General features: G+C 51.8%; 1 protein-coding gene across 2 annotated transcripts in view; it reads right to left on the reverse strand.

The window, feature by feature from the left end:
• Positions 1–4,035: 4,035 nt before the first annotated feature.
• Positions 4,036–24,939, reverse strand: part of MKNK2 (MAPK interacting serine/threonine kinase 2) — a 35,867-nt gene continuing 14,963 nt past the window's right edge. The window contains exons 9-14 of one of the 2 annotated variants that reach the window (XM_074978601.1): positions 22,239–22,294; positions 21,680–21,775; positions 11,719–11,913; positions 11,189–11,353; positions 10,122–10,165; positions 4,036–9,377 (exon numbers count right to left, since the gene is read on the reverse strand). In XM_074978601.1, the coding sequence (XP_074834702.1) occupies positions 9,122–9,377; positions 10,122–10,165; positions 11,189–11,353; positions 11,719–11,913; positions 21,680–21,775; positions 22,239–22,294 (812 nt within the window). In that variant the 3' untranslated portion in view covers positions 4,036–9,121. Of the gene's footprint in view, positions 9,378–10,034; positions 10,166–11,188; positions 11,354–11,718; positions 11,914–21,679; positions 21,776–22,238; positions 22,295–24,939 lie in introns of both variants that reach the window. The other variant, XR_012642672.1, reaches the window with a different exon arrangement.

Below are 24,939 nucleotides of genomic sequence, written 5' to 3' on the forward strand. Positions count from 1 at the left end.
CACGCACCCCCGGCCGCGTGCGCGATCCGGTCCCCGCCAGTTCCTTGACCAACCGCCTCGGATGCTCCTGAAAAACACTAGACAGAGATCCGAAGCGGGGAGGATGGGCGGGTGGTGGAGCACCCACGGGGAAACATCTCAAAGAACCACCATTACTACGGTGAGTAACTTCTCTTTCTTCTTCGAGTGTCCCTGTGGGTGCTCCACAATAGGTGACTACCCAGCAGTAACCCAAGTAAGGAGGTGGGTAATCGGTTTATATGCAGCTTGCCCCCGAGAGGACTGCTGTCGACAGACGGGTATCTTCTTCGAATACCTGAGGCAGGGGATAATGCTCAGCGAAGGTGTCGTAAGATGACCAGGTCGCCGTTCTACAGATGTCTTTTAACGTGATGCTGCGTAGCCCTCTTGAAAAATCGCCTTTAACACCGGCTTTTTGTCTTCCGGAAGTGAATCCATGAGGGGAGTAAGCCTGGAGTAAATTATCAAAATTATGGTTTGCTAGGTGTGCCCATAATTTGCCATTCTCAATAGCAGGGTAGAAGAGGAGTATACCTTCCTGCCAAACAGCTCTAGCTTCTTAGCATCTTTGTCCGATCCCCCCAATTTGTACTGAGAAGCCTTTGACCTCTGCTGGGACGACTCGACCACCAAAGAATTTGGCTGTGGGTGACTGAAGAGGAACTCCATGCCCTTTGCCGGGACGAAGTACTTCTTATCCGCTCTCTTGTTCGTAGGCGGAACAGATGCCGGAGTCTGCCATATAGTAATGGCTGACTCCAGAATGGCTTCATCCAGTGGAATAGCAATTTTGGACGAAGCCGGGGGTCTCAAATTTTCCAGGAGTTTGTGATGTTTCTCCTGCACTTCTGCCGTTTGAATGTCTTGCGTGAAAGCCACCCTTTTAAACGGCTCCTGAAACTGTTTAAGGTCATCCGGGGGAGAGACATCCCTGGGGGCCATGGCCTCATCTGGGGAGGATGAGGAGGAACCACTAGGGTAAACCTCCCTCGAACCCTCGGGCTCCTGCGGTCGATGATACACTTGCTCGCTGGAGGATTGTGAAGGAAAGTCTCGGGGTTCTAAAATTAACTCCCCTTGAGACAACTGTGTTTCCGTCCCCGATCGGGAGCGCCCACGGGGGTATTGAGCGGCCGGGGGGGACCTGCCCCTGGGTGTAGGCCTGTGTTGTCTGTGTCCAGCATGATAAGGACGACCATGGCAGCATGGGCAAGGGTCCAGGGATGGAGACCTAGACCACTCACGGGGTGTGTACCCCCGATGTCTGGGAGAGCGAGACCTCCGCGACGACACAGGTAGAGGTGAAACTGGCTTGTGATAGTACTCCAGGGGATCCAATCCCAGAAATGGTGAAGCTGGCCCAAGCCATGGTGACATTGGTTGGAGGAACGGAGAAGGAGGTTCCGGATGGGCCAGTGGAGACACAGGCCTTCGGTGCGGCGCGTGTGTCACGGGGAGGGCTTGGTGCTAACAGCAGCGCAGCCCTGTCCGGAGATGGACTGCGGTGCCGGGCTTTTGATTTTGCCTTACCCCTCCCCTGCGGGGCCGGCACCGCCCCCTTCCGTGCCGGGGATCTCGGCCCCGCTGTCAGTGTCACGCTCGGCACCGTCAGCTGCGGTGCCACGCGGGTATCCTCCTCCAGTGCCTGCAGGCTCTGTGCCTGGCGCCCCTGCACCGTTGGTGCCGTGGGGGCCGGTGCCGCCTGTGGCGGCGCTGCCGGGTCCAGCGCTTGCCTCGCTGATGCTCTAGGCGCCGCGCGTGCAGGCTGTTGTATAACCGGAGGCTCAGCCTCTGCCACGTGCGCTGCCACGCTGCCACTTGCCTGAGTATGCGGCTGGGGGCCGTGTGCTCCGCTCGTCCTGCTCGCTGCAAATGCCGGCAAGGATCGAGCCAGGGAGAGTTTCCTCTGTTTGTGCACCGAGGGGATCAGAGAAAACTGCCCTCCTCTTATGCAACCCAGAGGGCCCTTCTGGGTGAGGCTTCTCTGGCAAGTCCGGCTGGAGAGCCTTACCAACAAGAGCATTTTACGCCTCATTGCTCTGTCCTTCCTGGCCGTGGCTGTGAGTTTAGCACAGTGAGAACACTTCTGGGTAGCCTGTGATTCCCCCAGGCATCGGATGCCTTCGCTATGCCCCACGGAGGCCGGCATAGCTTCACGGCATGACTCACGCTTTTTAAAACCTGAAGAGGCCATTGTGGTGAGTCCTTTATTGTTGATAGGGTACTCAGCACTTAATTCGTGCCTTTCCACCCCAAATAGTGATCACCGGCCTGCGGGGCAGCGGGCAGCCTAAATGGCCTTCACATCCGCTCTTCTCTTCTCCGCTCCTCTTTTTTTTTTTTTTAACAACCATAAACAACAAATGACGCGTAGAAAAAAACCACTATTTAATCTGACTCTGGACTTAGCCTGAGTAGATTCCGTCTGCAGCTGATGGTGGTTGAGAAAGAACTGGCGGGGACCGGATTGCGCACGCAGCCGGGGGCGCGCAGGGGGGCAGTGCGCGCTGGCGCATGCGCGATCCAGGAGAAACTGCTGGAAGATTTCCGATCTGCAGCACCGGGCGAGCCTGACACCTATTGTGGAGCACCCACGGGGACCACTCAAAGAAGAACCTCACATTCTACCCCTACTGGACAATGGAAACAGTGTTTGCACCAGGAGCAATGCATCCAGAAAGTCAAGGGGCCCAGTGGCTAACTATGTGCACCTGTTTTAAAATTGGAGCTCTGTTAAACTTTGTATGCAAAAAGCAAATGCTGATCGCACAAGCCCCATTTCTGGAGCAGACCATGTCCAAAACTCTTGAGACTACTCTTACCAGAGCTGTGCCCTTCTGCTGCCAGACCATTGCTGCAACAGCCTTGCCCTGCAAGGGCAGAGAATTAACAGCTTACCACCAGTGCCCTAGAGACAACCACTGTTACAGGGTCCTTTGTCATCTGCAGCCTACAACTGCCTTGCCCTGCTGTCCCATTGAAAACCCAGGTCTTACTTGCTCTAGCACCAGGGTTAGCAACCAAGATAGCAAGAAGAGCCATTTTTTTCAAATTTGGTAAAAATCCTCAATAATTCAAGAGCTGCAATGCATGTGAATACAAGACAGTCCATAATAAATAACAAACCATACTTTTTGTAAGGCCTATTTTAAGAACAGCGCATGCACAATTTGTAATGTGATACATTTACTGCAAGATGTTCACAATCTTACATATTCTATTTCCTCACACTTTACATGTGTTTGTACCAGTCTTGCTTTCACTCCCAAGCCTATTTTAATTTTGCCAATTTTACTTCATTTTTAATTTCAGTTTTCCTTCTTAAAATGTGTTTTGCCCTTCACAGCAATAATGCTGCAATCGTCCTTTTCCTTTTCAAAATCAAGACTATTAGCAACTCAATCAAAACACAGATCCAGTATCAAATCCCACAGTGCACTGCACATATTAAAGGGTGAGTTATCCAATGTTTTGAGATCACACATCATTTGCTACTAGACAGGAGTTGCTCATTTGCGGGCTTTTAGACATTGAGTGTATCAAATAATCAGGTTTTTAAAAAAAAACAAAACAAAAAAAGCTTTGCAGTTACAGCATTGGGAGCCACAAAGAAGTCCTGAAAGACTCACACGCAGCTCCAGAGCTGCAAGTTGCAGACCCCAGCTCTAGCAGACCCTAACTTTATTTTCCGCTCTGCCTGCCCTCCTCCATCTCATTCAGTCCCACACTTTCAGAGTGCTTTCCCTCTGGGCGTATTAGCAATGTACCTTCCACCTGGGAGTCTCAGCTCTGACCATTCAAGCTTGTTTGCTGCCCTCATCTTTAACCTCCATTTAGTTGATTTCACTTTAGAGTCTTTGCCTCTTCTGCATCACCGGTGAGGATGTTTAGGTGCTAGTGCACGAATAGTAGTCCTGTTGCTTCCCAAACCTGGAGAGTCCTGATACACAACTGGGGCTCCTTGATGCTACCGCAAGACAGGAGAAAAAAAAACCCCTGCAAAGTATTCTTAAGTAGGTTTCAACGCATTTATTAAATTCTTACAAAACAGAATACAAAATTCTGGCATCGACAGTTGTTACAAAGGAAAACTTCGATTGAGCTGTATCAGTTCACCTGGTACATACAATAAAGTGCTTGTTTTTTTTTTAAAAAAAATTTTTATTTTTTTTTTTTACTTGTTTTATTTTTAAACCAGCCTCTGGCTTGAGGCAATCATTGTACAAACCAACAGTGCGTTGATGTGATTTTATGTCAAACCCAGCTTTGGCAGTCTTCATCCATTGTATAGTGGAGAAAGTGTTTTCTCCCGTATTGATAAAAATGTTAGATTCACAGTAAAAGTTTCTAACCAGTTCTAAATTGAGTTACTTGACTGAAGGAGGATAAGAGAGGAAATAAGCCAATTTTTTTTTTAATTTCTTCCTAGAACTTACAAGAAACTTTTTAAAAAGAAAAAAAGTTTCCAAGACAGATGCTTTACAAGAAAAAAAAAAAAGTTATAAAAATAAAGGAGGAGGAAAACATGGTTTTGAAAAAAGGACTTTGGCAAGGCAGGGTTAAAAATGAGCACAGAATCACTGAAGTGCTAGAGAAAGAGTGTGGACGGGCACTGTCTTGGGAAATAAAACCAAGGGAAAGTAACCAGCGGGGAGGTGGGCCCAATCCTGGGTGCTAGCATTAGCATCTGTTCTGTCTTATTAACATCAACGCACCAAGGGCCAGATTCTTCAGAAGACCAGTGCACCCAACAGCTCCCACTGGGATGCCCTCAATGGAGCCCTCTGCTCCCAGTGAGTAAAGCCAACCATTAAGGGCAAAATACTATTAAAGTCTGATCCTGCAGATGCCTAAATGAAGCTGACTTCTCAGCCCAAGTGTGCAAGGTGTTTCACAATCCCCACCCAACACACACTGCCCCATGAACTTCCTCAGAGCAAAGTGTGCTTCTTAAGGGCAACCTAGGAGGGAAAGCAGAACTGGGCTGCCTATTTGATTCTTAAATGGCACAAAAGGGTTTGCCCTTCCTGAGCAATTTGGGGTCTGGCTTGCAGCTTTTCCTGGAAGACTCTGGCTGATGGGAGAACAGCTAGCATTGTGACAGATGCACCATGCAAGCAAAACTTAGAGTGAATCATATTTGGGTTGGCTTTTAATGGTACATTTAACTGGCCATGATTTAAAACAAACAGCTGGGCAAGTCATCAGAAAAGCTCTTGTGATAATCAACCAAGCGAGGCAGCCCTTTTGCTAGTGAGAGAAGCTTTCAAAGGCACAGATGGGAGAGAAGTGCCCAATGGCCCTAGAAGCACCATCTGTGACTTTGAACATCTCCCCAAGAGAAGAGCAAGCTCACAGGACACGTGAGCAGCACATCGTCAGTAAGCCAAAGTGGCCAGATCCGACCCCAGGTGAGCATCCGTTCAGACATCTGCAATGAATCCTTCAACCAAGATAGGCAACCCCAGGGCTTCATCCCTGATCTTGCTAAGAACAGAAGAGCCCAGATCCTTTTTAACTATCAAAGCAGCAAAGAAAGGTCAACCCAGTTCACTTGCCTTTGTAGGCTGCCTTTCAGTAGAGGGAAAAGGGTTTTCATGGGTGGGAAATAGGAAAGTTTGCCAATAAAGCAATGAAAACCAACGCATTCCCTTCCCACTTTTTGTTTGTTTGTTTAAAAAAAGGCTGCAACCTGCAGCATTACAATAGCTTTCACAATACCAGCTCAAGGCATCGCATACTGTACATCATTCAAGTATTTCTTAATATAAGACAACAAGGAATTATCTACAACCGATAAAAACAAAGTAAGCTACAAAAAAGTAATGTACAATCAAGATAAATGGATACTTTTTAAGGAGGTCTCTAGGAGTATTGCAGCCTGTTTTTCTGAGGGACAGTACCCACCTTGCTTCCAATACAGCACTCTCCCACCACCCCCATTCTCCTGGCCACACTGGGGTTCTGCAGTCAGGGGAAACAAGAGATGATCACTGTAAGCAACAAGATGCACGGATTTTGGAAACAAGGTGTTTCACTTACAGAGGAAGTGAAATTGCTTCTGGAGAATAAAGTGGAGTTAGCGTTCACATTCCCTTCTCTTTCCAAAGCTTCAGTGAAATCCAAACATCACAATGATCACCCAAGCCCTGACACTAGTCACAACTGCCTCCCTGAAATCAACAAGACGTATATTGCATAGTATTGCTGTCAGCAGTCACAGGAAGCTAAAGCCCTCAGAACACCCTTCATCTGAGCAAGCATCAGACTTACACCACAATTCGGGGAAGGTAGGGCGGACCCGCAAACTCAGAAGAAAAATGTTCCAACAACCCTCCTGCAGCACCAATGTGATGAGTTTGAAGTGGCCTTTAAAGGTAAAGCTTGAGGCACCCAGTTAAGAAAGGAAGGGAGACCAATCATTTGCTGGGGGCACATTTCCCTCAGCCTTGAGGGTTTCAAAGGGACCAACATGTTTGCCTAAGCAAGGCGTTTCAGAGGGGGCACAAGGGGAACACTGAGTTCCCTCACTCCTGGCTATGCACTGGCACAGCAACACTGAACTCACAGGTGCCACTCTTCATCTGCACACTGCAAAGGGCAGGCAAATCAGGCCCACTGTTTCGCAGGGAGACACGGGGCCTGGATGCACTGAGAAGCTGAGCCCAAGCCCAGTGTGCCCCCGTCAAAGAGTTGGCGCTTCTTAAAGAACGCGTCTGTAACATTAAGGTTGCAAAAGAGGAAATCAAGCAAAGGTAAAAGCGCTACAAGCTAGACTGGGTCAGGAAACCAGAGAAGCACAAGACGCATCACTTGCAAAGGTGACGAGAACTGCTGCTGCTCACTTGGGACCCTACCAAAGCACCACTGACAGCCCTGTCCTGACTAGTCAGCCTCTGCATGAGAAATCTGGTGTCACAATGAAACTTGTAAAAGAAATCACATGTAAGGAACCTCCCACAGGTGCCTTAGAACCACACACACTCACCTCTGATTCAGCCCTCCCCAGGAGGCCCTGCTGGCTGACACTACTTCCCTGCAAGCTTCTTGACCCAACACCCAACTTCCACAGACCACTCCCCTCTCAGGGAGGAGGTCTGAAGCTCTTCTTCCTCTGCCTGAACTTCCCACCCCTCTAGTCCACCTCTGCTTCAGCACAAAGACCCAGAAATCCACCTCTGGCATGCCATGCGGGGCAACCTCTCTGCCCAGGCAACACTGGAGACCTGATTTCCTGAGAAGAACAAAGCAGCAGTCACAGGCATGCCCTGGCCACATTTCTATGCCCACCTGAAACAAGTGCAGCTCACACCTCAGAGAAGTGCCACTTCCTGTTTGATGGGAGCCTGGGCAAGAGTTGCATTTAAAAATAAAATGAAATGCAGCATGACACCATCTCCCTTGAACTACAGTTCCCGTGGAAACCCTCCTTTTCACTTGCTCCAGCCTTACTGCAGCAGAGCCGCTGCTTTCCAGGAGTCACTGAGTCAGCAGACTAAAAGCTAGTGCAGACCCTCTCCCAGAAGGGTCAGTTCCTTGCCCTAGGGCACAAAGCTCACCAAAGCAAGAATGAGATTTTTCTTCTTAAAAAGCACCAGATTATTTGGTAGGCAGGTGATTTGCCAACTGCAGTCTGCAGGCGTCTTCTGATGTCCCTGGGACCCCAGAGGCTTGGGGGACATGAGCAAACTGGCAGCTAGTAACTGGGGCAAAGACTCCCTACTTCCCCCACCCTCCACACACGCTCGCTCACCGTGGAGAAGAGACTCGGCTCTTGCCCAATGGCAAAGCTCCATCACACTTTCCCAGGACAGGGGTCAACCAGCTTGAACATGCAGAGTTACGATGTTAGCTCTGACTGGGAACGTTTCAAGAACCTGGGAATGCTGGTGGAAATCCCATCAGTGCCTCTCCCGCTCCCCCAGAGCCAAACTCCAGCCCACAGAGTCTAGGGAAGTGAGGAAAGATGCATCTCAACACCCCACTCGAGTTGGGTTTGCTTTAGCAAAGCAGAACAGGGCCACTTAAAGAACACCAGAACTACTCTAAAGTGGTGAAATAGCTTCTCTGGATGCCAGGAACCAAGTTTCAGTCCAAGCCATGGAGAACAACTGCCCCCATGAGTGAGAAAACCAGCACCACAGTGTTCCCCTCCAGGCTTGGGCCCATCCTGCAAAGTGCAGAACACACCCCCCCAAACACACACATACACACACACTTCAGTGGGAGCAGACGGCACTAAGCTTCCAGGATTACGGACACAAGTACTGGCAATGACATCCCTCTCCAATGCCATGAATCTCCCATGTCCAGCACCAAGCCCTGGCATTCCACAAAGATCCAATTCCCAAGTGGAGCTTCAACCAACTGCCCCCCCCCCCCCGCAATACTGCAGCACCCCATTGCATTTTGGAGTTTGTATGGCAGGGGAGGTGCTGGGAGGGTGGGGGGCACTTATGTTCCAGACTATCCTTTCCCTCCAATTTTTTTTTTTTTTCGTTTGAGCACATTAGCCATGAAACCCCTTAGCTTAACTCAGCTGATTCCAGCTCCAGAACAATTTTTTTTTCCAGTTTTCTTTTGTTCATTTTTTTGTTTGTTTGTTTTAAAAGCGCTCCCCACGGTTGTATCATCTCAACCGCCGATTCAAAGCAAAGCCTGCAGCTTGGTAGGAAAATAAATGTTAAATGCTACTTTTTGTTAAAAATACGACCAAAGGTCTTTTTTTTTTTTTTTTTCACAGTATGAAATGAGCTGAAGTTGTAAAAGCAGCTGCTTCTACAGATAGTCCTTTGGTGTAGGGGAGGGGGAAAAAATCAAGTCAAGAAAGTTCATAGGTTATCTGTTAAATGTCCTTACATGTGCCCTTGGGGAAGCAACCTCACACTTGATTTAATACCTTTTAAAAATGTTTTTAAACAGAAACAAAACAAAAGAAGGACCTACAAGATCAGTGAAACCTTGGAAACCAGCCAGTGGGAGAGAGTCCTGATCTTGTTGCTAGCTAGCAACAGCATTTTTAAAAAAGGACAATGCCTGGATACAGCACATGTGTATGTACAGGGAGGGAGGTGAGGGAGGAAGCACAGCAGGCAGGCGATCACGCATGGTCGCCCACCAGGACTAACGGAGCGAGGAGGTGCTGACTTGCAGCCCCCGCCTTAGTCATGCTGCTCTTCTGCCTCCTCTGGGCCAGCCTGGACTCTGAAGGGGGAGACAGCTGCATGGAGCGTGAGGTAGCTTTGATTATGACTGGTCGTGTCTCCTCCTCCTCGTCTGCGTCATGCTGCATCAGCTGACGGTTGACGGCGATGGCCTCGGCGGCAAAGGAGGTGAGTTCTTTGGCACTGCTGTTCCTGGAGGAGACAGGCCACAGTCAGCAAGCAGGGGCTGGACAGTGGCGGGAGACCCCCATGATCGGCTCAGCAGCTGCTCTGAGGAAGTCTCCCAGTCCCCTCGTTCCATGGTTCACAAGAGGGAAAGGGGGCAGCGAACATGCACCTAGCCACAGCATTGACTCAGCACCCCCCCAAACATCCTGACCCAGCATGCACTAGGCCCAGCACCTGATCCCCAGGAGACCCATTCCAGGCCTGTCTCCTCCACAGGCCAGATGTTCCTAGTAGCTAAGTGAACAGGATGGCTCAAGGACACCCCAATGTTTGTTTCTCCTGCACTTGCTTAGGACTTGGGTCAGCCCCGTGGCAGAGTCTGCAGCAAGTTCTTGGGTCTAGCTGCCCCCATCTCCAGGCCAGCAGGAGGTACAAGTGACAGGGAAGTGATGGCTCTGCTCCAGGGCAATGGAGCAAGCCATTCTGAGAGAGTGGGGTCATAAGGCCCACATCAAAACCCCTCGTCTGGCTCAGCTGTGGGGGGCGCGCAGAGAACTTTCAGTCCCATGTGGCGCAGGCGCCATCAATACACTCTGGCTTTGGCTTCTCAGGCCTACAAGAGCTGCCTGCAGTGAGGGAGAAAGCAGCACACAGAGCTCCCAAGGATGGGACGACACTAACCACCGCAGACGCTGCTGAGACACCTTCTCCCTCTGCAGCGGCCCCAGACCCCCCTGCTCACATGGTGAGAGAGATGAGCTTGCTCACCTCTGCAAGATGATGGGGGTTGGGAGAGTGTTGTCTGGAGCACACTGGAACAGAAGAGGTGCAAGAGTCAGTCAGGTAGCACAGCTCGGCTCTCAGGTGCCAACAGGGGACCTACAGTGAAGTCACCTCCCAGGGGAAGTGATGGTCTCCTAGCGAAAGGCAGGCCCAGTTCAGTTCCCTGCTCTGCCAAAGTGACCTTTGACACACCCCTGTGGATCCAGGCCTCAGAGTTTCTCACCTCTACAACGGGAGTAAAAGCAAAGCCTTCCTCCCATGAGAACTACATTAAAGATTATGAGGTGCTCAGACACTCCAGCAACAGAGCCAGATAAGTAAATGAGACACGTATATCCTACACTGACACTAACTCTCCCATTCCTTTCTTAGAGACAGACAAATGAGTGGTCAGAGCACAGGAAACTCCTGTGTCTCTGCCTTACTGTGGGACTCTACTGGAAGATCCAGGCTCCAGCGTGCACTGCCAGGAACCACAGGAAAATCACTTCTCCTTTCGCTACACCTCACTTTGCTCTGCTGTGAAATGGGGATAAAACTTCCCTGTCTTGAAGGGCATGGGGGTGGCTCAAGAAGGCTACTGGAGGCTCAATGGAAGAGCTAAGCATTACATAATGGTGCTTTAAGGCAACTTCTCTCTAGAAGTTTTAGCCTCCTGAGAAGTGAGTTTTTAAACACCATTTTCTCTTCTCTCAGGTTGCTCAGTCTGGGCCCAACCCAAGGTTCTTACTGGGGTGGTAGCATCCCAGCTACACCGCCAGGCCCACCAACAGGGGGAGGAGGGGGCAGCGCTGCTCCACTACTCCATACATCTCTGGGTAGGGAGGGGTGGCACTGCTGGCTCAATGCCGCTAAGGGCTGACCACCCTAAGACCTACCCCTTCTGTCCTTGCCCCTGCACCTGCACCCATGGTGGCTGTCCGCCCCACTGGACACTGAGATCTGAGCTGTGCCAAGCAGTTCCAGAATCATACAAAGTCCACAGTGTAACTTCCATGATCTGGCATCCAGTACCAATGCCCAGCACAACCTAATCACAGAGTGGTACTCACCCCCTGCACCCACGGGTGCTCAAGGACCTGAGCTGCGCTGAGCCGTTTCTTAGCATCTCTAACCAGCAGCTTGGAAATTAGGTCTTTGGCTCTGAAGGAAATGTGGGCCCAGTCCTTATCGGGGAATTCATATTTCCCTTCCTGGATGCTTTCGAAGAGCATGTTCTGGAAGAGACGAAACACCCCAACAAAGTTTATTTTTAGAGAAGTAGAAGCGATCCTCAGCACAATCTGACTAGATCTAGGTGGCTGCCCTTCCCCAGGTGAGTGTGGGGGCTTGCAGCTCAGTAGAGAGCCTCCAGCCTTCACAGTGCTGCCAGCTGTGGTCTCCACGGGCCAGGAAAGCTGACGTCAGATGTCCAGCAACGCTAAGTGTTCAACCATAGGTCAAAAGCATGGCACTGGGCACCATGTAGGACTACATCAGGCAGGGGCTGGCATGCTGGAGGTGGTGTGGCTGGGCTGGAGAGGATAATGGACTTACTACAGCTGCTAGCTGAGAGTTCTCCGTTCGTGGGGGGCCGGCTCACCTGACAGGCGTGGCACGCCTCGCCACGGTCCCAGCCACAGTCGGTACCGCAGCGCCCCACGAAGGGCGGGTAGCCACTCAGCATGATGTACAGGATGACGCCCAGGCTCCACAGGTCGCAACGCTTGTCGTAGATGGAAGCCTCCTCGTTGAAGGCCTCCACCACCTCAGGGGCCATGTACTCAGCAGAGCCACACTGCAGAGAGGGAGAGCAGGGCCAGGTCACTCAGAGCTGGGCCCTGGCTGCAGACCTCCAGAACCCACCGCTGAGCCGAAAAGATGTCTCAAGGAGGCAGGGGCAAAGGGGAAACTAGGTGTGACCAGGGAAGGTGCCCCAGATGCTATAGATCACCACAAACACTCAGTCACCTGCGACGAGGGGACATGAGGAAACCAAGACACCAGATCCAGCCCTGGCCTCAGCACCAAATGCCACACTCCATGGCCAGCCCTGGCCCAAACATGGGGGAAGGACCCCAACAAAGCAGGCCATGCCAGAGCAGCCTGTGCCCAACAGGCATTCCACAACAGCTACGGTGCCATCTGCAGCATTCGCAAGTATGAGCCAGAGTAGCACAAACTGGGCAGGAGAAGGCATGAGGAATGACAGTGCAAATTCCTTCTCTGTAGCTGGCACCAAACCCTGTGATCATTGGATACGTTCACAAGTTCTCGCATAGATGGGCGTCGGCAACAAAGCTAGGCCCAAGCAGGCAGTGCTGTTCCAGCCAGAAGGGCCGTGGGAATGACAACAGGTATCCAGCCCAGAGGAAGAGAGCAGCAGCAAACCAGGGCTTCATCACCTGTCCTCAGAGCCGAGGACACAGCCAAGGGAGGTTTGCTCCAAGGCCGGGCAGCACCAGCTCCTTGGGGCTGCCAGGCTGAAGAGACAATGGCTCTGCTACACAGCGGGATGCGACTCGAAAGACAGCAACCAGCAGCAAGTCCCGGCTTGTATGTCTACCCTTTGCTCCCAAGCCTTGCAACAGCACTGGGTGGGGCACCCTACACCTGTCCAGCCAAGCTCCACCAGCTGGGAGTGCTGGAACACCACTGCCCTAAGCCTGGCTCAGTGAACCCAGCTGAGTGCTCAGGAGTTCACTGGGAGCAACCTTTGCACAGCCAGCTGCTAGCCTCACCTCCAGAGGGCAGGGCATATCCTGTGGGCCCAGCTTAGAGGAGAACTTTGACATGGATCATCCACCAGCTCCCAGGGTTAGGTCCTGCCCATCTATGTTCACCCAGAGGGAGAGGATACATTATTTAAGTAACTGGCTGCAGCTTGGGCCCAGGCTCCCAGACATAATAACCCAGCAGTTCAAGCCAAGCTAACCATGCACTAGAGCCCCTCTGGGGCATGTAGTTGGGCTTTAAGCAGACACGTTTTTCCTGGAAGGGCAGCATAACAGTCCCCGAAATTCTAACACTGCTGAAGAGCGTTTGAGGAACTCGAGATGCATATGGGACTAGCAAGTGAGCCACTGGGAACGATTCATACAGGAAAGTCACCCATGGTCCCTGCAGGAGGGGCCAGGCAGAGATGGCTGAACTCTGGCTAATCAGCCGTCATCTAATCAGAGAAAAGCAACCTTCTCTAAGACCCCTCCACCCCTAAGTGCATTGCAGCAGGCAGCAGAGCCAAGCCAGGGCATTTACATAATTCAGTGCTAGCTTAATAAACACCTGGCTCTCACCTACCACTTTTAAGAACGGCCATACTGGGTCAGACCAAAGGTCCATCTAGCCCAGTATCCTGTCTGCCGACAGTAGCCAATACCAGGTGCCCCAGAGGAGGTGAACCGAAGACAATGATCAAGCGATTTGTCTCCTGCCATCCATCTCCCGCCTTCGACAAAAGGCTAGTCACCATACCTTACCCCTTGCTAATAGCCATCTATGGACCTAACCTCCAAACATTTATCGAGCTCTTTTTTAAACTCTGTTAGAGTCCTGGCCTTCACAGCGTCCTCTGCTAAGGAGTTCCACAGGTTGACTGTGCGCTGTGTGAAGAAAAACTTTTTATTAGTTTTGAGCCTGCTACCCATTAATTTCATTTGGTGTCCTCTAGTTCCTATATTATGGGAACAAGTAAATAACTTCTGTATTCACTTTCTCCACACCATTCATATTTTATATACCTCTATCACGTCGCCCCTCAGTCTCCTCTTTTCTAGAATGAAAATTCCCAGTCTCTCTAGCCTGTCCTCATACGGGACCTGTTCCAAACCCTTAATCATTTTAGTCGCCCTTTTCTGAAACTTTTCTAACGCTAATATATCTTTTTTGAGGTGAGGAGACCACATCTGCACACAATATTCAAGATGTGGGCGTACCATAGTTTTATATAGGGGAAGTAAGATATTCTTCGTCTTATTTTCTATCCCTTTTTTAATTATTCCTAACATCCTATTTGCTTTACTGACAGCCGCTGCACACTGCATGGATGCTTTCAGAGAACTATCCACTATAATTCCAAGATCCCTTTCCTGATCTGTTGTAGCTAAATTTGCTCCCATCATATTGTATGTATAATTGGGGTTATTTTTCCCCAATGTGCATTACCTTACACTTACCCACATTAAATTTCATTTGCCATTTTGCTGCCCAATCACTCAGTCTGCTGAGATCTTTTTGAAGTTCTTCACGGTCTGCTTTGGTTTTGACTATCCTGAACAGTTTGGTGTCATCTGCAAACTTTGCCACCTCACTGCTTACCCTTTTCTCTAGATCATTGACGAATACGTTGAACAAGATTGGTCTCAGGACTGACCCTTGGGGAACGCCACTAGTTACCCCCCTCCATTGTGAAAATTTGCTATTTATTCCTACCCTTTGTTTCCTGTCTTTTAACCAGTTCCCAATCCATGAAAGGATCTTTCCTCCTATCCCATGACCACCTAATTTACATAAGAGCCTTTGGTGAGGCACCATGTCAAAGACTTTCTGGAAATCTAAGTATACTATGTCTACTGGATCCCCCCGTCCGCATGCTTGTTAACCCCTTCAAAGAACTCTAACAGATCAGTAAGGCACACCTTCCCTTTACAGAAACCATGTTGACTTTTGCTCAACAAATCATGTTCTTCTACGTGTCTGACAATTCTACTCTTTACTATTGTTTCTACTCATTTGCCTGGTACTGACGTTAGACTTACCGGTCTATAATTGCTAGGATCTCCTTTAGAGCCCTTTTTAAATATTGGTGTTATATTAGCTGTCTTCCAACCACTGGGTACCGAAGCTGATTTACAGGATAGGTTACAAACCACCGTTCATAGTTCCGCAATTTCACATTTGAGTTCTTTCAGAATCCTTGGGTGAATACCATCTGGTCCCAGAGACTTGTGACTGTTTAGCTTATCAGTTAGTTCTAAAACCTCCTCTAATGACACTTCAGTCTGGGACAGTTCCTCAGATTTGTCACCCATAAAGGATGGCTCAGATTTGGGAATCTCTCTAACATCCTCAGCCGTGAAGACTGAAGCAAAGAAATCATTTAGTTTTTCCGCAATGGCATTATCTTCCTTGATTGCTCCTTTTATGTCTCTATCGTCCAGGGGCCCCACTGCTTTTTTAGCAGGCTTCCTGCTTCTAATGTACTTGAAAAACATTTTAGTATTGTTTTTTGAATTTATGGCTAACTGTTCCTCAAAATCTGTTTTGGCTTTTCTTATTACATTTTTACATTTAATTTGGCAGTGTTTATGTTCCTTTCTATTTTCGTCACTAGGATTTGACTTCCACTTTTTAAAAGATGCCTTTTTATCTCTCACTGCCTCTTTTACACGGTTGTTAAGCCATGGTGGCTTTTTTTTAGGTCTCTTACTGTGTTTTTTAATTTGGGGTATACATTGAAGTTGGGCCTCTAATATGGTGTCTTTGAAACGTTTCCATGCAGCTTGCAGGGATTTTACTCTAGTTACTCTACCTTTTAATTTGTTTAACTAACGTCCTCATTTTTGTGTAATTCCCCTTTTTGAAATTAAATACCAGAGTGTTGGACTGTCGTGGTGTTCTTCCCAACACAGGAATATTAAATGTTATTATGTTATGGTCACTATTTCCAAGCGGTCCTGTAATAGTTACCTCTTGGACCAGATCCTGCGTTCCACTTGGACCAGATCCTGTGTTCCACTCAGTACTAAATCAATAATTGCCTCTCCCCTTGTGGGTTCCTGTACCAGCTGCTCCAAGAAGCAGTCATTTAAGGCACTGCGAAATTTTCTCTCTGAATCCCTTCCTGAGGTGACATGTACCCAGTCAATATGGGGATAACTGAAATCCCCTATTATTACTGAGTTTTTATTTTGATAGCCTCTCTAATCTCCCTTAGCATTTCAGCATCACTATCACTGTCCTGGTCTGGTAGTCGATAATATATCCCTCGTGCTATATTCCCATCAGGGGAAGGAATTGCTATCCATAGTGATTCTATGGAGCATTTTGATTCATATAGGATTTTTATTTCATTTGATTCTATATTATCTTTCACATACAGTACCACTCCGCCACCCGCTCGACCCATTCTGTCCTTCCGATATATTTTATATCCCGGTATGATAGTGTCCCACTGATTGTCCTTATTCCACCAGGTTTCCGTGATGCATGTTATGTCAATCTCCTCCTTTGATATAAGGTAGTCTAATTCACCCATCTTATTAGACAGACTTCTAGCATTTGTGTAAAAGCACTTCAAAAAACTACCACTATTCATATGCCTGCCCTTCCCTGACGAACTGGATTCTTTTATATGTGATTTTTTTCTCATCTGATCTAGCCCATACTTTATCATCTCCCTTTTTCTCTTTCTGACTGAATTCTAGAGAATCTCTATCAATGGAGTCTCGCCTAAGAGAAGTCTCCGTCTGATCCATGTGCTTCTCCGCACCAATTGGCTTTCCCCCACCTCTTACTTTAAACACTGCTCTACGACCTTTTTAATGTTTAATGCCAGCAGCCTGGATCCACTTTGGTTTAGGTGGAGACCATCCTTCCTGTATAGGCTCCCCCTACCCCAAAAGGGTCCCCAGCTCCTAATAAATCTAAACCGTTCTTCCCTGCACCATTGTCTCATCCACACATTGAGACTCTAAGTTCTGCCTGTCTACCTGGCCTCGCGCGTGGAACTGGAAGTATTTCTGAGAATGCCACCATAGAGGTTCTGGATTTCAGTCTCCTTCCTAGCAACCTAAATTTGGCCTCCAGGACATCTCTCTTACCCTTCCCTATGTCATTGGTACCTACAGGTACCACGACCACTGGCTCCTCCCCACTACTGCATATAAGTCTGTCTAGATGCCTCGAAAGATCCGCAACCTTCGCACCAGGCAGGCAAGTCACCATACGGTTCTCCCGGTCATCACAAACCCAACTATCTATATTTCTAATGATCGAATCACCCACTACTAACACCTGCCTCTTCCTAACAACTGGCGTTTCCTCCCCCAGAGAGGTATTCTTGGAGCGAGAGGATACCATAGCACCCTCTGGAAGGAGGGTCACAACTATGTGATGGTTTCCCTCTGCCCACATTGACTGCTCTCCTTCCCTGAGCCTTTCATCCTCCTTAACAGCATCGGGGCTGTCAGATTGGAGGTGGGACAGCCCTACTACGTCCCGGAAAGCCTCATCAACATAGCTCTCTGCCTCCCTTAGCTCCTCCAGTTCAGCCACCCTGGTCTCCAAAGCCCGCACTTGGTCTCTGAGGGCCAGGAGCTCCTTGCATCGAGTGCACACATATGCCACCCGCCCACAGGGTAGGTAATCATACATACTACACTCGACACAATAACAGGATAGCCCCCACTCTGCTGCTGGTCTTCTTCCTCCATTTCATCCTCTGATTTAATTTAATTCTATATGGGGTTTTTAAGTAAAAGTTTCAGATGGGGATGTTATAAAAGATTTAGGGACTGCAAAGAGGTCAGTATCATCATCCCCATTTTACTAATGGGAAAACTGAGGCACAGATGGGGTTAAAAGTGAGGTGCCCAAGGAGCAGGCCACTAGCAGAGCCACAGCTAGAACCCAGGATTCCCAGATCCCAGGATAGTGCTCAAGCCACAGACCACCCTGCCTCTGTGTGTGGGGGCCACTGTCCTCTCACAACAATGTTGGAGATCCTCACCTCTGTTGGTGAATTCACAAGGAAGGCAAGTCTCCCACCCCATGCTGCAGAAGGGGAAATGGCAGCACCAGAGGGGATGTTACTTGCCCCAGAGAGCTTACAGCAGGGATGGGAAATCAAAGACAGACCTTTCAAGTCCCAACTTCAAGATGATTCTGCCTCCTCTACAGGTGGTACCTCCCTGGTCCAGCACCCTGGGATCCGACCGGTCCCAAGCCAGGCGATTTGCCAGACCAGCGGAGGTCAAAGCCAGCTCCTCTGCTCAGCTTAGGCAGCTGCAGAGGAGTCGGCATTGACCCAAGCAGGGAGACAGGGGTGCGAGGGACCTCTGGAGGCAAGAGACAGGGTGGCTATGGAGCCCTGTACCCAGGGCTAGGAGCTCAGCCCCACAGGAATGCAATGAACCCTGCAGCAACTGGGTTGCACTGGACTGTCACCGGCTGCAGGGCTCGGCAGCCACCCTGCCTCTTCCCCTGAGCACCTATGTCCTCACTCCATGTTCCCCCCACCGCCCCCCCGGCGAGCTTGCAGCACACTGGAAGCTCTGGGAGGGCAGGGGAGAAATTGCTGAGCGGGGGGACACAGATCTCCTTTGTGAGTGCTCCAGCCCAGAAGCAGGCCAGGAGCAGCAGCTCACAGATGCTGCAGGGCTACAGCAGTCTGGACCAGAGGGGTGGAACCTTTATTCAAATCCATTTACATTCCATCTTACGGTCTGGTTAGTCCCAGAACGGATCAAGAGTGCCCTGCTCCCAACTCTGCTCTGCCTTTTAACACAATGCTCCCCAAGCCCCTCCTCCAGTCCCCCCAAGTCTGGTCCACACCCTTCCTGGGAGCTGAAACTGAGACCAGGAGTTGCACCAGAGACATAGCCGGACCTGCAGCTGGGGCCACAGCCCGGAGAGGAGCTACAGGATCCAGAGCCAGTGACTGAGGTGCAGGGGCAGGAGGGGAGCAGGGTTGGGTCGGTGGCCTCCCTCCACATCCCCGCTTGGGGATGCTTCCTGCCTTTTGGGAAGCACTGATCTCTTAGAAGCAACAGCTCAGCTGTCCCCTCCATACCCAGCCCTTTCCTTCCACCATGCATGCTGAACTCAGCATGTTCCTTTTACACAGGCCTCTTCTCTCTGCTACTGGGAAGGGAAGCTGGGTGCATGTCGCTTTTCCTATGTTCTTCCTGGAAATGAGAGCAGCAGGAATGGAACTGAATGCCAACGCCCCTTATGCAGCAACCCCCCCTACTGAATTCAGCACTCTGTCCCCGAGCTGCCACCTGGCTTTGAACTTGTGCCCCCCAGGAGAGCAGGCACCTGGGGCCATGCAGCCATCCTGATCCATGATCCAGGATGCCGGGGAGGAAACAAGAAACTGCACAGCTCTGGGGAGACGCTGCTGTTTGGCAAACACCAGCCATCCCCTGGGCCAAATTTCCTGCTCCACCTGCTAATACTGAGGGCCCCCCAGATGTGAATGGCAGCCAAGATAGGGCACAAATCCCCCTCCCACCCCCCACACACCCTGGCTGATCCCAAGGGGAGAAGAGAAAGGAAGGGGACAGCCCCCTTGGGCCGGCTCCTGGAGCTAAATGGGTATCAGAATGGGGGCAACTAGATGTCCCTGATTGGATCTGAAGTGGGTCTGTCCCATGAAAGCTCATCACCGAATAAATCATTTTGTTAGTCTTTAAAGTGCAACATTTCTGCTGCTTTGTTTTGTGGGAGTAAAGACTAAAACAGCTCCCTCTCTGCTACTATCCTGCTCTTACAGACATTCCTGACACTCTCAGCTTTTTCTTACAGAGGTGCTGGTTATCCCTGGCCCCCTTCTGATTTTTCACGCTTGCTACCTGGTCACACTACCGAGAGCAGAAGGCACAGGCAGGCCCTGGAGTCAGTGAGCCAGGAGCAAGGGAAGGGAAGAGTTAAACAGCTGATGTAACAGGAGCCACAGATGTCTCCAAGGTCTGCCCTTCCCCCTCCTGCCCCGCCTGGGGCTTTCCAGCCCAGCGCACGTGACCCCTCGGCCCACACAGGCCTTGCGGGAGGGAAACCACCCTGCAGCCATCAGCTCACGCCTGCAGAGAGAGGCGAGCCAGCAACGGCGGAACTGCCACAGAAGAGAGAACACCTCCCACAAGCTGAGAGCCCCTGCAAGGCTGGTGCCCACCCCAGCAACTGTTCTCTCCTGCCTGCAACAGCACAGGAAACAGAAAGCAGAACTTCTGCACCCACAAACCCTGCTGGGGTCAGCAGGGTGCAAGGTGCAAAGCCCAGGAGTGAACACACCAGGTGGCCAGGCTGGGCGTTCCCCTGGGGAGGAGGGCGGTTTCCGCGTCTCACCACATTCCCACCTCTGCCCAGCGTTCCTGGCTGCACAGGGAGAGAGCTCCTGGGCTCCCTCAGGCCAACATTGCATCAGCCCAGGCACCGGCCCAAAGCACGTGACCCCAACCTGACATCCATTCCTGTAAACAAGGCCACAGGGCTCTGCCCTGCCTGACCCCCGTGCCAGGGAGTCCTGGCCTCTCAAGAGCCTGGCTCATTGCACCAGGCAGCATTTGCCCGGGTGAGGGAGAACCCTGCTACTGCAGTGGTTCTGCAGGCGCACAGGGCTATGACCTCTCTGCAGAGCAGCAGGGACCGCTCAGAGGAGGAATTCACAGAAGATTGCACTAGGCAATAGCAGTCCAAGGAGCGGAGGAAATCTATGCACCAGAGCTCCCATTTTCCATAAAAGGCAGGGCAGGGAGTCATGCTCCAGCCTTAAGACAAGCCCTGGGCCAAACTACCTCCAACCTAGTGCAAGTATGCTGTGGGCTTCCCCTGTCCATCCCATTCCCAGCCAAGCCTCGCCTGACCCCAGGTCCCACCTCACCTTCAGCTCCGGCTCCTTCCTGGCAGCCAACCAGCCTAGCTGTTGCTAAGGCTCCAGTTCAATTGTTTCTCCACGCTGGCTTGGCAATGCGCCAGCCCCCCATTGGAAAGCAAGCCGGGCCTGGTTATGTAACTGGGTCTCAAATTCCCTCCCTCGCTGAGGGATGAATAATGCAGGAGCATCTCAAGGGCAGGAGAGCAGCGCCAGGCACGCAGCACACACACGGTTTACTGATCGCCCAGCAGCCTGGCCACAGCCCCAGGAGGAGGCAGGTTGGGGGGGGGGGGCGGCAGAGGCCAGTGTATGCACCCCCCGCCCCCCCCCCCCCACACACAGAGAGCCTTGGTCAAGGGCCATGTAACAATAGCCTGAGGCTCATACTCTCTCCAGTCATCCACCCACAGCCTCTGCTTTCCAAATGCCCCCCTGCCCCTTCCCTCGGGCTGTTCTCTTATGCCCCCCTCAGGCAGTGTCTCCACACTCCTTCTTGTGCCTGCACCACTCCAGGACCCCGTGGGCTGCAACCCACAGATCTCATATTAGGGGAGGAAACCAGATTCAGGAACGCACCTGGGCAGGTGCCAGCCCTGGTGCCGACTAGCCAAGGGGACAGGGTTTCAAATGGAGCCTTGTCAAAAAGCCCCAGAGAGGCCCAACCCAAGATGAGGGTTGACATGGGGGCCAGAGCAGAGACCACCGCAGACCATCCAGATGGTGCTCTGAGGAGCAAAGAGCCAAAAGGGCTGCAGGTGTCACTAGGAGCCCAGCCCTGGCAGCCTAGACTCTTGCCACAAGTGGCCAATGCTAGTCATCTTCCCGCGTTACCTGCAAGCGGCCTTTGATTCCTGCGGGCCAGCTGGGGCCCAGCACTCTGTGGTTCCAGACTCCTCTGGCCAGGGCAGGCCCAACCTCCAGTAAAAGCTGACCCCTCTCTCCTTAGCAAGGGGGCAGAAACACTTACAGGCGTGAGCAGCTCGGGGGTGGAGATAGGGGAACAATCGCCATTTAATTTGATCCCGCTTCCCAGGTCAAAGTCACAGATCTTCACAGGGGACACCTAAGACAGGCAGAAGAGCCAAAAGGTATTGATCATTTATTCCAACAGCAACAGGCCTGGGAAGTTCAGAGGTGACATGGAAATCCCCACCCACTACACACATCCATGACCCACATGCGTCACCCCAGCAGCCTCCCCTCTGGGCATCACTTCTTAGTGAGTCAAAATCTAGCCTTTGCCCTCCATCCATCTGTAACACAAAGATTATCAACAGCAGAACACTGCCTGGTCAGTCAACAGGCCCCCCAGCTCTCAGCTGGCTTCCTTCTCTAGTTCACCTGATCCCAGGTGACAGGGCCTTCCAAAACCCTACAGCAAAGGGTTAATAGCACTGCCACCAAGCCCACCAACCCCAAGACACACACACGCACACACCCCCTGCTGGAGAGGAGAGCCCTCTAAGCCAGGGAGCAAGACAGCAGTGTTCCCAGGTGTGTTGTCAGACAGGCCACCTGCCACTCACCTGGTCAGGACTCTCACAGAGAATATTTTCTGGCTTTAAATCCCTGTGTGCAATACCTGTTGAAAACAAGGAACGGCATAGTCAACGGGGGCTGCACAGTTGCAAGCCACTGACTCTCCTGCAGGCAGGGGCACATGGGGAAAGATGCCATGATAAGGGAAACTGGCTCCCCCAGCGGCAGGAAGAGGGGGCAGGTATTCCATGCTGCTGCAGGGAAGGACAAAGGTGAGAGAAGAGCAGGCCCATGACACCCCGTGTGCCTTGACAGGCCAGCATGTCCGTCTGGAGAACAGAGCACCCAGATACCCAGGGAATAGGCTACACTGAGCCCCGCCCACTGAGACTCCCCAAAGCATCACTATACAGGCCTCCTGGAGAGCAGAACTGGACATGATCTCATCTGATTGTGGCTCTCCAGTGCCAGGAGGAACACCCACACACACACCCTCTTGCCAGCCAAGCACCCAGCCAGGAGGAAAACACACCCACACCCCCCTGCCAGCCAAGCACCCAGCGTGCACGCACATCCACACACACACCCCCAGCCAGCCAAATACCCAGCGCGCACACACATCCACACACACACACACCCTGCCAGCCAAGCACCCAGCATGCACACACATCCACACACACACACACAGACAAACACCCTGCCAGCCAAGCACCCAGTGCACGCACACACACCCTGACAGCCAAGCATCCAGCACACACACACATCCACACACAAACACACACCCTGCCAGCCAATCACCCAGCGCGTGTGCGCGCGCACACATGCACACACACACAAACCCCACCAGCCAAGCATCCAGCATGCATGCACACACACACCCCCACCAGCCAAGCAGCCAGTTTGCACACACACACACACACACACACACACACACAGAGACAAACACCCTGCCAGCCAAGCACCCAGTGCGCACACACACACCCTGCCAGCCAAGCATCCAGCACACACACACACATCCACACACAAACACACACCCTGCCAGCCAATCACCCAGCGCGTGCGCGCGCGCACACACACGCACGCACGCACGCACACACACAAACCCCGCCAGCCAAGCATCCAGCATGCATGCACACACACCCCCCACCAGCCAAGCAGCCAGTTTGCACACACATCCACACACACACCCCTGCCAGCCAAGCACCCAGCATGCACACACATCCACACACACACACCCCTGCCAGCCAAGCACCCAGCATGCACACACATCCACACACACACACACACACACACACAGACAAACACCCTGCCAGCCAAGCACCCAGTGCACGCACACACACCCTGACAGCCAAGCATCCAGCACACACACACATCCACACACAAACACACACCCTGCCAGCCAATCACCCAGCGCGTGTGCGCGCGCGCACACATGCACACACACACAAACCCCACCAGCCAAGCATCCAGCATGCATGCACACACACACCCCCACCAGCCAAGCAGCCAGTTTGCACACACACACACACACACACACACACACACACACAGAGACAAACACCCTGCCAGCCAAGCACCCAGTGCGCACACACACACCCTGCCAGCCAAGCATCCAGCACACACACACACATCCACACACAAACACACACCCTGCCAGCCAATCACCCAGCGCGTGCGCGCGCGCACACACACGCACGCACGCACGCACACACACAAACCCCGCCAGCCAAGCATCCAGCATGCATGCACACACACCCCCCACCAGCCAAGCAGCCAGTTTGCACACACATCCACACACACACCCCTGCCAGCCAAGCACCCAGCATGCACACACATCCACACACACACACCCCTGCCAGCCAAGCACCCAGCATGCACACACATCCACATCCACACACACACACACACACACACACAGACAAACACCCTGCCAGCCAAGCACCCAGTGCACACACACACACCCTGCCAGCCAAGCATCCAGCACACACACACATCCACACACAAACACACACCGCCAGTCAATCACCCAGCGCGTGCGCGCGCACACACACGCACGCACAAACCCCGCCAGCCAAGCACCCAGCGTGCACGCACATCCACACACACACCCCCAGCCAGCCAAGCACCCAGCATGCACACACATCCACACACACACACACAGACAAACACCCTGCCAGCCAAGCACCCAGTGCATGCACACACACCCTGCCAGCCAAGCATCCAGCACACACACACATCCACACACAAACACACACCCTGCCAGCCAATCACCCAGCGCGTGTGCGCGCGCGCGCACACGCACACACACACAAACCCCACCAGCCAAGCATCCAGCATGCATGCACACACATCCCCCACCAGCCAAGCAGCCAGTTTGCACACACATCCACACACACACACCCCTGCCAGCCAAGCACCCAGCATGCACACATCCACACACACACACACACACACACACACACACACACAGAGACAAACACCCTGCCAGCCAAGCACCCAGTGCGCACACACACACCCTGCCAGCCAAGCATCCAGCACACACACACACATCCACACACAAACACACACCCTGCCAGCCAATCACCCAGCGCGTGCACGCGCACACACACGCATGCACGCACACAAACCCCGCCAGCCAAGCAGCCAGTTTGCACACACATCCACACGCACACCCCTGCCAGCCAAGCACCCAGCATGCACACACATCCACACACACACACACACACAGACAAACACCCTGCCAGCCAA

The sequence above is a fragment of the Carettochelys insculpta genome, chromosome 27 (assembly GCF_033958435.1).
Source record: "Carettochelys insculpta isolate YL-2023 chromosome 27, ASM3395843v1, whole genome shotgun sequence".
Lineage (NCBI taxonomy): Eukaryota > Metazoa > Chordata > Testudines > Carettochelyidae > Carettochelys > Carettochelys insculpta.